At 46.2% G+C, this 12219-nt stretch overlaps 1 protein-coding gene across 3 annotated transcripts in view; it reads right to left on the reverse strand.

Annotated features, from left to right (window-relative positions):
- Positions 1-3973: 3973 nt before the first annotated feature.
- Positions 3974-12219, reverse strand: part of EPC1 (enhancer of polycomb homolog 1) — an 88893-nt gene continuing 80647 nt past the window's right edge. For all 3 annotated transcript variants that reach the window (XM_066585204.1, XM_066585203.1, XM_066585202.1), the window contains one exon: positions 3974-5398. In XM_066585204.1, the coding sequence (XP_066441301.1) occupies positions 5323-5398 (76 nt within the window). In that variant the 3' untranslated portion in view covers positions 3974-5322. The remainder of the gene's footprint in view (positions 5399-12219) is intronic.

Raw genomic sequence — 12219 nt, forward strand, 5'->3', positions numbered from 1 at the left:
ATATGTTTACATGGGGTGGAAATGCTGCAGAATGTCCTCAGCGGAAATTTCCGAGGCAAATTCCACAGCATTTCCACATCCAAAAGAAGTCAAAATCTGCCCCCAAGTCACCCAGTCTATTTTGAAACAGCCTTGTTCTTTTTAAGAACGACAGGGGTTAAAAAAAAAATCAAAAAAAAATCATACATCGTGATAAGCCCCGCCCCCTGACATGTTGGCACTTTACAATAAGTGAGTTTTGGGTTGCAGTTTGGGCACTCGGTCTCTAAAAGGTTCACCATCACTGACCTAGAATGTACGAGGAGACTTATAAGGCCACCCAGGCTGCTCTGCAAAATATCTACACAGGGGGGGGGGGGGGGGGGGAGATTGTTCTCCCACTGCAATGCTGCGAAAGTAAATTATCAGCGCGTCTTATATTTTGGGCAACATCCCCTTTTTTTTTTTAAGGAATTGACAGCAGTTGCGATTTTCATGTGAATGCGATTTTTTGTATTGAAGTAAGGCTGAATTTCCACGGGTGAATTCTATAATCAGTTCAATAAACTCTGCCTAGTATCGTACTCTTAAAAGCCACAGTTATGCGCGCAATTGGTTTTTGCAAGAAAATTGCATCGCATGTGGTTAAACCCCTTGAGTGGCACGCCCGGAAATTTTCCGGGACGAGCTCTACTGCCGATAGTGATATAGCCCAGAAGATTTCCGGGCTATGTATCACTATGGGAGCTGCAGAGCACAATGCCACCAGCTGTGACAGTGTGCTCTGCCTGCACAGACCAATAGAGAACAAAGCAAGGGCTTTGAGAATTAGGAAGATATTGCCGATATGCCGGCAGTCTCCTGCTTTGTTTATAGGTTGCCATAGAGACCATCGGCAAGCCAACGGTCTCTGTGGCAGGGAGAGCTGGTGCTTGGCTGTCAGAGGACAGCCAGGCACTAGCTCTTACAGCAGAAATCAGAGAAAACCTCCGATCTCTGCTGTGTTAACCCTTTACATGCTGCAGTCTATGTGACTGTAGCATGTAAAGGGCTGTCACTGCAGCATGTAAAGGGCTGTCACCATCAGACCCCCGGAAAGTGATCAGGGGGTCCTGATGGGTCCCTGTGGAAGTCCCCTAAAAGGGACAAAAAAAAAAAAAGTTAAATTATAAATAAAAACACTTGTCTCCCTTTACTTTGTAAAAAATGTAAATTAAAATCACACATGTGGTATCCCTGCTTCGTAATGACCCAGAGAAGGAAGTTGGTACATTATTTAACCCCTTAATGACATGGCCCCTTTTTCTTTTTTCCCCATTTCTTTTTCCTCCCCGAAACATAAAAACTGTATAAACTTGGTATCACCGGAATCGTGCTGACTCAGAGAATATTGTTCTCACATTACTTATTCTGCATGCTGAACGCCGTAAAAATGAAATCCAAAAAACAAATGGCAGTATTTCTTTTTTTCCCCCAATCTCCCTACAAATGTTTTTACAAAAGTTATGCAATACATTATATATACCCAAAAATGATGCCATCAAAAAGTACAACTTGTCCCACAAAAACCAAGCCCTCACATGGCTGTGTCAATGGAAAAATGAAAAAGTTATGGCTCTTGGAACGCGACTGCAAAGTTAGTTGAAATTCAATGATTAGACCATTTAAAAAACCTGCCCTGCTGGGCACGACAGGGTGGTAGGAAACCCGCCACTCAAGGGGTTAATAGGGAAAACTTAAAATCACATTGCGCTCAGATGAAAAATGGCATGTACATACATGTGCAAAGCAATGTTTGGCCCCCCACAGAGGATAATAGGCAATTCTTGGTTGGAATCGCCCCAAAATGAATGCGGATTCTGTCTTTCCGTTTCACAGGGGAAAAAAAAACCTCTGGTGTAAATGAATCCATTGGAAACAATGGGTTAATAAATCGCACAAGTTCTGCGCACCACTTTGATTCTCGGCCAGTGGGAGAAACATGATAGACGTGCGTGTCGGCGGCGCTTTTACATTGGGGCGAAGAATTCAGCTGATGTACAAGAACCCGAAGCCTTTCTTAAAAAGGGCAGCTAAACGTTTTACAAGCTTCTGACATCTCAGTGACATACGTTTTGATCAGTGAGGGCCCGGGTGCTGGGACCCCCACGATCACTAAAACAAATGGGCAGGGGTGCTTATTCTGTGTATGAACTAGCCTGACTTTGTAAGAAGCCTTTATTGGACTACAAGCAGTAAACAGGCCAACTGCTCTGCATAAGCACTACTGCCCATTTGTTTTAGCGGTTCGCAGGGGTCCCAGCACCCGCATCCCCACTGTTCAAGACATATGGCATGTCACAAGGCTAATATATATATATATATATATATATATATATATATATACACACACACACACACACACACACACATACACACACACACACGCGTGCGTTAAGTTGCCCTTTAAGAAAGGCTTTAAACCTGTCTGCTTTGCACAGTAGCATATTGTATGGGGGTCTTGCTGATGCATATACCTAGAGGCTCACAGGGGCATTATATGCGGTGCTAAAAGCCCATCCATTTCTATTGAGCTACTCACGCGTGTAAAAAAAAACCCACCACCTATCTTGGTGTGTAATAAAGGCTATGGGAATTTAACATACGCAGCAAACCTGGATGTACAGGATATTACACATGAAAAGTGCATGCGTCATACATGGGACACGTCCCCCTGTGGTGCAGCACTTCATTATACAGCAGGCGAGGCCCCTACAGTAACTGATGTGCTGTGAACCCCAGAGCCTTGCTGGTCACGACCCTTCATATTGAAGAAGTGTCACAAGTCAAAAGACCCCCTTTAAAGACCTGTCAATTGTAAGATTATTAAAGTGTCCCCAGACTTTGAGGTGACTTCAGGACCAATCTGTATGTGGCCATTATATGACCGGTATCCTGCTCGCCAGTTCTTCCATCCACAGGCTCCATCACTAGTTGTCAGATTCAGCAGCACATCCATGGCGTTTCCTTCCTTCTCCTCCCCTCGCCATAAACTTCTATGGGCAGCATCTGTCATCCCCCTCCTGTTTTCGGTCTTATGGGTTATTAGAGCTATTGGCATGACGACTTGACAACAGGCGGTGGACAGCAACATAGAAGGAAGTGGGACCCCTGCGAGTCAACACTCCTGAGGTACTTTTCAGCACAAAAACATTATTTTAGGCAAATCAAGTCATTTGAACTTTTGCTAGTTCTTGCACAGTTAACACGAGTAATCTCAACATGCAGCAGAAATGTAGTTCCTTTCTGATGAATACACGTTGATTGCCTTGTTTCTTGATAGGCCATGAATGTGAGCTTGGTGGGAGTCTGACCCCTCAGCCAACAACTGTACAACAGGACAAAGGGGTCCGTGAACGGCTAAAAACCAGAAAAGAAAAAAAAAAAGCAAAGCACAAGGGAATAGTGGTACCTGCAGTGGTTGTGCACGGCACACAAGTGAGCATTCACAACAGCGGCGTGCGAACCTCTAAAGACAAACAAAGGAGCAGCGGCTAGACTATTGGCTACCCATTTGTGTGCCGCAGCGTCACCTTCATACGGCCGCTTGCACGCAGTCCGACCGCACAAAGGATTTTACCTGCCGTTCTTAAATCCCGCTTCTTGTCAGATTGTGTAAATGGCCGGATGAAGGCGACGTTCCAGCACACAATCACGTGGCCAATAGTCTGTATGACTGCACGCTCCTGCACCACTGGGGCTCATTGGAATGAATGAGGCTTAGCTATAAGCACAAGCGCCATGTACAGATGCGGTGCTGATCAGCGGAAGTCCAGGGGGTCGGACCGCCACTGACCACACATTGGCAGCCATTGAAATGCATTCCCCCCCCGACAGCCCAAAGTCACAGGTTTGAACGGAAACACGAGCGCTTTACGCGGCTGTGACCTCGGTACAATATTTGTAGAGAAGACAAGCACAACGAAGTCTGAAACCACCACGATGAGCCAGCCAACAGTTTTTACGTATTTTAATATTTCCTTAATTTAGTGGGAGCTTTTTCTTTCCTTCCATTTAAGAAACAAGTGCAGAACATTGAAATTGACAACAAACTCAGAGCAGAAATTAATACAGAAAAAAAAGGATTAAAAAAAAAAAAAAAAAAAAAAAGAAGAAACGTCGGCACACATCGTCTGTCAACACGTAATGCCCTGGTGTATCCTGCCAGAATCCATTCCAAGAGGGATAATGCAGATGCCGGTGGACTGGGCCAGTAGTCTGTAGAGTACCTGCTCTTCACAGAAGAGAGCTCCGATCCCCACGGAAGGCACCCGAGAGTTGTGGTTCCTGCAGCCTTCGGGAGAAAGAGGAAAAATAAAAGGAGGAAAAGAAAAAAGCTGGCTGTTGTAGAAACTGGAATGATGAGACGTACAGCAATCACTGCATCTTCTCCCTTATGTCCTTTTTGTGTTTTCTTAAGAACAAGTAAAGAATGAAGTCTTTAAACAATTACACCATAAAAAAATACAATTTTTTTAAAGTGTTTTTTTTTTCTATTTTTTCTTTAAAAAAAAAAAAAAGTAGGGCAGACAACATAAAAAAAAAACTCCAGTTGAATGGACTCAGTTTGCATACTTGATTTAACACTTTTTGGTGTAGGAGGAGACGGGGAGGAGGAGGAAGAGGAAGAGGAGGGTCGTTTGTAAAGCAGCAACAAAACCTTTTAGTGCCTGAAGTACCAGAAACCACCAACGTGACGTCCAGGTGAGCGGGGGAAGGGAAGATTGAAGAGACTTCATTATTATCTTGTCACCCCTCCTACCAGAGCCCGGGGAACCAAGTTATGTTATACCATTTACAAATACCAAGGAGTCCACGGCTACCTAACACATTTACTACAGCACAGGAACCAATGAAGGTACAGTGTACAAAAACCTGTAAACACGGCACAATAAATAGATAAAACAGCAGGTTCCGCACCATGCACATGATGTGATGACACTTCTCGTCTCGTCTATACAATCTCACACTCTTACTTTGTTGCAGTTTGTTTTCCCCAGTTTTTCGTTACCCCCCTCCCCCCCCCCAGTGCAAAGCATCACAAATGAACAGTTCTGTATTCAAGTAACATATATACAAGGGGATTACAAAGATGCGGTACTGTACAGATAATTGCTGTATTTCATAATTTACACGTTTTATTCTTTCCTATTAACAGTACGAAAAAAAGAAAAGAAATCAAAGCATGAGAGATGTGTCCGTCTGCGAGGAGAAGCGGTGTGCGGCTTCCCATCATCCCTTGCATTCATAATGCTACTGATGCATAGCACCTAGACAGAGTCCCTGCAGTCCGCCGCGCCCCGGCTACGTCACCTCCATGGCTACTGTGTTGTCTGCTATACTGCTCAGTGCTGCTGGCTTTTCTGTTTCGTGGTTTTCCCTGGAAGAAAGTAAAAGCAATTCAGTAAACAGGAAAAACAACAACAATGTGGATTATATTCTACGCAAACAGATTGACCGAGGGCCGATGTTGGGCTCCAGGAAGTTTACAAAGTCTCACAGTTATGAACCTAAAATGGAAGTTTTATCCATATAATATGAAGCATGTGACCAATAATGTGACTTCCCCCAATATGAGAGCGTTCTGTATCCCGGATCACATCCAAGGGAACCGCAGCCAAACAAGAAAAAACAATCCAGATGAGATTTGAAAGATTTTTCCCTCGGACGCCCCCTAAGGCCTCATGTCCACAGGGAAAATCAGGCCTGCTACGGATTCTCCAGGGAGAATTTGCAGCGGGTCCCTCCTGCCCCGCGGACAAGAGGGCTGAAAATAAGAATAAATCAGAATAAAACTTACCTCTCGCACGTTCCGGATACTTCCTTCGATGCGGCGTCATCTTCTCTGCGTCGCGGCCGGATCTTCTTTCTTCGGCCCGGTGGATGCGCGGGATGACGTCGGTGACGTGCCCCGCGCATGCGCCGTCCCGAAGCAAAATGATCCGGCCGCGACTGAGAGAAGATGGCGCGGCGGCGAAGAGAAGAAACGGAGCGGGTGAGTAAAATCTGATTTTTGTCTCCTGCGGATTCGGACGGCTTCCATAGAAGCCTGCGGGAGCCGTCCCCGCGGGAGACCCGCATGAAAATGGAGCATGGTCCAGATTTTTTTCATGCTCCATTTTTAAAAAAATCACTTTTATTGACGATCCGCGGGTATTTATCTACCCGCGGGTGGTCAATGCATCCCTATGGGATGCGGATCCGCGTGCAGGAGAAGAGTTAAAATCTGCTGCGGATTTTAATTCTTCTGTTGCTCGTGGACATGAGCCCTAAGGCCTCATGTCCACAGGGAAAAGAAGGATTAAAATCCGCAGTGTTTTTCACGCACGCGGATCCGCGCCCCATAGGGATGCATTGGACACCCGCAGGTAGTTAAATACCTGTGGATGTCATTTTGCCTGTCAGGCGCGGATCCGCGTGCGGGGAAAAAAATGGACATTCTCCATTTTCGTGCGAGTCTCCCGCATGCTTCTATTGAAGCCTATGGAAGCCGTCCGGATCCGCGGGAGACCCATACTAGAATTAAACTCACCTGCTCCAGACGATGCAGATCTTCCTTCCTTCGCGGCCGGATCTTCTTCTTTCTTCTGCCAAGCACATCCGCCGGGCCGAAGAAAGAAGATCCGGCCGCGGAGGAAGGAAGATCCGCATCGTCCGAAGCAGGTGAGTTTATTCTGATTTTCAGCCTCATGTCCGCGGGGCAGGAGGGACCCGCTACGGATTCTACATGAAGAATCCGCGGCGGGCCTGATTTTCCCCGTGGACATGAGGCCTAAGGCCCTCTGTCCACAGCTAGCGATATTCTGCCGCGGGGGACGTGGGGGGAGCGCTGTCAGATCTCCGCACTGAGCCTGACAGATGGGCTCACTGCAGAAAATCGCAGCATGCCACGATTTGGATTCTCCGCCCATGGACGTCAGGGCTGCGCTTTCCATAGCAATGATATGGAAAGCATTCACTGCGTTACCCGTGGCCGGATGATCGCCGCGGATAACGCAATGAACCATCACCCGTGGACAGGAGCCCTAAAGGATATAGAGACGGGTCACACAACCCAACAATTTAACCAGTTACTGCTACCTGTTCTTCCACCATCAGTATGAGTGAAGTTCATCAAGGGACCCCGTGTTGATGAGTCGGTACAAGTAGTACTAACACAATAACCACAAAATCTATATCATAATTCTCACTGCATACAGCTAGTCTATCCAAAATCAACAGCATGGTGCAGTATGACTGTATTAACCCTTTAGTGACCGCCAATACGCCTCTTGACTGCCTGTATCGGTGGTCAATGAAGAGATATCGCGCATCAATACCCAAAAGCACCAGCTGTGATCAACCACGCGGCTGATTGAAGCAGTTAGCCCTTTAAATGCTGTTGTCAATTCTGAAAGCGGCATTTAAATCGCAGGGAGCCGTGCGGGTGTCATCGCAGAATGCCTATCAAGCTGTCCCTGTGGGGTGGCTTGATCGACTGCCTGCTCGATAGCAGTATGATATAATACTATGGTATAGGATTAATAAAGTTTTACTAACTATTTAGAAAAAAAAAATCAAAGTTAACAAAAAAAAACAAAACACACAACCCTTTTGCTATATTTATAATAAAAGAATCTAAATAAAACAAAAATACCTATTTAGTATCGCCGTGTCCGTAAAAGTCTGATCTATCAAAGTAACGCATTATTTACCCCGGAAGGTGAACGTCGTCAGAAAAAAAAAAAATGCGCTTTTTTGGTCACCCTGTCTTTAAGAAAAATGCAATTAAAAGCAATCAAAAAGTTGTATGTATTCCAAAATGGTACCAATGCAAACTACAGGACGTCCCACAAAAAATGAGCTCTTACACAACTACATCGATGGAAAAATAAAAACGTTATTGCACACAGAACATTGCGGCAGAAAATAATTAAATATCATAGACTGGAAGAGTTGGAAGAGACCTCCAGGGTCATCGGGTCCGACCCCCTGCTCAGTGCAGGATCACTAAATCTTCCCAGACAGATATTTGTCCAGCCTCTGAAGACTTTTATTGAAGGAGAACTCCCCACCTCCTGTGGCAACCTGTTCCACTCATTGATCCCCTCACTGTCTAATATCTAATCTGTGTCTCCTCCCTTTCAGTTTCATCCCATTGCTTCTAGTCTTTCCTTGTACAGATGAGAATAGGGCTGATCCCTCTACACTATGACAGCCCATCAGATATTTGTAAGCCTTCTCTTCTGCAAGCTTAATATTCCCAGATCCTTTAACCCCTTGAGTGGCGGGTTTCCTACCACCCTGCCGTGCCCACCAGGGCAGGTTTTTTAAAATGGTCTAATCATTGAATTTCAACTAATTTTGCAGCTGCGTCTCAAGAGCCATAACTTTTTCATTTTTCCATTGACATGGCCATATGAGGGCTTGTTTTTTGCGGGACAAGTTGTGATTTTTAAACAGGGGGGAGGGAAAAAAGAAATGGGGAAAAAAGAAAAAAAAGGGGCCATGTCATTAAGGGGTTAAATAATGTATTAACTTCCTTCTCTGGGTCATTACGACGCATGGATACCACATGTGTGATTGTATTTTTGATTTTTTACAAAGTAAAGGGAGACAAGTGTTTTTATAATTTTTTATTTTTTTTAATTTTTTTCCTTTTTTTTTTTTTTTTTTGTACCTTTAGGGGACTTCCACAGGGACCCATTAGGACCCCCTGATCACATTCCGGGGGTCTGATGGTGACAGCCCTTTACATGCTGCAGTGACAGCCCTTTACATGCTGCAGTCACATAGACTGCAGCATGTAAAGGGTTAACACAGCAGAGATCGGAGGTTTTCTCTGATCTCTGCTGTAAGAGCTGGTACCTAACTGTCCTCTGATAGCTAACAACCAGCTCTCCCTGCCACAGAGACCATCGGCTTGCTTCTGACAAGCCGATGGTCTCTATGGCAACCTATAAACAAAGCAGGACATTGCCGACATGCCGGCAATATCTTCTGCTGGTTTTTCAAAGCCCTTGTACTGCTCTCTGTGGGTCTGTGCAGGCAGAGCACACTGTCACAGCTTGTGGCATTGTGCTCTGCAGCTCCCTTAGTTATACATAGCCCGGAAATCTTCCGGGGTATATCACTATAGGCAGTGGAGCTCGTCCCGGAAAATTTCCGGGCGTGCCACTCAAGGGGTTAAAGGGGTTGTCTCGAGGCAAGGGTGTAATTTTTTTATTGCCCAGTCCCCCTTCTTAAGCATACATTACTATGCACACGTGTAAATGGGTTTTAAAAGCAGGTTTTTACTCACAGTTCTTGTGTTTCAGCAACTTATATAACGTTTCCCAAAGATGGCCGCCGGTTCTTTTCTCAAGGTGCACCGTGGGTTTCTCCCATGGTGCACCGCGCTTGCTGTAGCCCGACGTGTGCGCTCCCGAGACGCTACCAGCTGTGTCTCCCTGACAACCAGACGCCCCGCAGCCGCCGACCGGACCCACCGTGGCCGCCGACCAGACCCCACAGCCACCGACCGGGCCTCGGGATTGAACGCGGCCGACCAAGGCACACGCTCTTGGGCCACAGTCACCCACCGCTAGGCAGCAGGTAACCGGCGCTAGGCCCTGGCTCCACCGTGCTAGGCCCCGGCTCCCCTGCGCTAGGCCCCTGGCCCCAGCGGCAGTCCCCTCGCGGCAGATGTAGGCCCCGGGCCACAGTGGTAGGCCCCAGGGCCCAGCGGCAGTCCCCGGGCCACAGCGGTAGGCGCCGGGGCCCAGCGGCAGTCCCCGGGCCACAGCGGTAGGCGCCGGGGCCCAGCGGCAGTCCCCTCGCGACAGCTGTAGGCCCCGGGCCATAGCGGTAGGCCCCGGGGCCCAGGCCAGTTAGTCACTCGTCACCCCCGACCCATCACTTACCTGGACGGCTTCTTGGCACTGCTGGGCGGCTCAAGTTTCTGCACCTTCCTCTAAGAGAGGATGGTAGCAGAATGGCCGCTCCAGTGCGCTCCCGAGAAGCTACAGCTCGTCTGCGCATGCGCAGAAGAGCTGTAGCGGCGAGCACGCGGAAGCGGCTCGTGCTCAGAGCAGAAGAACGGACTGCGCAAGCGCTTCTAAAAGAGCAAGCTGCCAGCGAAATTAGATGGAACCATGGAGACGTGGACGCTAGCAACGGAGCAGGTAAGTGAATAACTTCTGTATGGCTCATATTTAATGCACAATGTACATTACAAAGTGTATTAATATGGCCATACAGAAGTGTATAGACCCACTTGCTTTCGCGAGACAACCCCTTTAACTGTTCCTCATAGGACATGATTTGCAGACTGCTCACCATTTTGGTAACTCTTCTCTGAACTTGCTCCAGTTTGTCTATATTTTCTTTTATAGTAGAGTTCCAAGAACTGGATAGAGTATTCCAGATGAGGTCTGACTAAAGAAGAGTAGAGGGGGATAATGACCTCACGTGATCTAGACTCCATGCTTCTCTTAATACATCCCAGAATTGTGTTTGCCTTTTTGGCTGCTGCATCACATTGTTGACTCATGTTCAGTCTATGATCTATTAGTATACCCAAGTCTTTTTCACATGTGCTGCTGCTTTGCCCAATTCCTCCCATTCTGTATGTGCTTTTTTCATTTTTCTTGTTCAGATGTAGGACTTTTGTATTTCTCCTTGTTAAATACCATTCTGTTAGTCGCCGCCCACTGTGCAAGCTTTTCTAGATCTTTTTGAACACTCACTCTCTTTCCTAGTGTTTGCTATCCATCCTAGCTTTGTGTTATCAGCAAATTTGATCAGTTTCCTATCAATTCCCTCCTCCAGATCAGTTATAACAATGTTGACCAACACTGGGCCTAGGACAGAGCCTTGTGGTACCACACTTGATACATTCTTCCACTTGGACATGCAGCCATTTATGACCACTCTTTGAGTACGATCACTCAGCCAGTTGTGAATCCACCTAACAGTTGCCTTGTCAATCCCAGATTTGGTCATTTTTCAATAAATATAGTATGAGATACTTTGTCAAATACTTTACTGAAGTCAAGATCTACTATATCCACCGCATTTTCCTGATCAACCCAGTCGGTGATTCTGTCATAGAAGGAAATTAGATTAGTCTGACATGACTTGTTACAAACCCTTGCTGGCTCTGGTTAATTACTCCATCTCATCCAAGTACTTGCATACATGCTGGTTAATAATCTGCTCACAGATCTTTCCCGGTATAGAAGTCAGGCTCACAGGCCTGTAGTTTCCCGAATCCACCATCTTCCCGTTTTTGAAGACAGGGACAACATTTGCCCTTTTCCAAACTTCTGGGACTTCTCCAGTTCTCCAGGAATTTTCAAAGATTATGGCGAGTGGTTCAGCAATTACCTCTGCTGCTTCCTTTAGTATCCTAGGATGTAATTCATCTGGACCTTGAGACTTGAATTCATTTAAGTTAGCTAAGTGTTCCCTCACCATCTCTATGCTTATAGATAGCCTGCATTCTTTTATTCCCCCAATAGCACAGGGAAAATCAGTTGAGGTTACATCAACTTTCTGAGAGAAAACAGATACAAAATAGGAATTTAAAAAGTTCGGCCTTCTCTGTATCATTCTTAACCAATTCCCTATTTTCATCCTGTAAGCATCCAATAACATCTTTGACTTTTCTTTTGACCCCCAAAATCCATTTTTTATTGCTTTTGGCCTCTGTTGCAAGCCTCAATTCATGATTTGCTTTCCTGACACTTGCCCTACAGTTTCTGCAGACCACAGAGAAGGAGCTCATCAGTCCTGCCGTGATCTGTATCTGTCTGCATATTACATCTTACATCACAAGTGGATTCTACTACAAGTTTTTTCTGTCTCACCTTCACCAACTTTTACAGAAATTCTAAAAAAAAAGAAAAAAGAAATGCAGCCATGTGATGTTCAACACTCCTATTTCCCATGTAAGAATGACAGGCAAAGCAATAAGCTGCGGACAATAGCTGCAATAAGCTGCGTGGCTCATCGACACTATTAACTCTTTAAATGCTCCCAACGATATTTGGAGGTCCCGTACGGCCCCCCGCTATGAGATTGCAGGGAGCCGTGCAGGTGTCATGGAAGCCGGCGGCCTTTTGAAAGGCCCCAGGGCTGTCTTAGCAGACTGCCTATCAAGTCATCCTCGTGGAGTGGCTTGATGGACTGCCTGTCAGATTGCAGTATGATGTAATGCTATAGCATTACATCATACTGCAG

Source organism: Eleutherodactylus coqui, chromosome 12 (genome assembly GCF_035609145.1).
Source record: "Eleutherodactylus coqui strain aEleCoq1 chromosome 12, aEleCoq1.hap1, whole genome shotgun sequence".
NCBI lineage: Eukaryota > Metazoa > Chordata > Amphibia > Anura > Eleutherodactylidae > Eleutherodactylus > Eleutherodactylus coqui.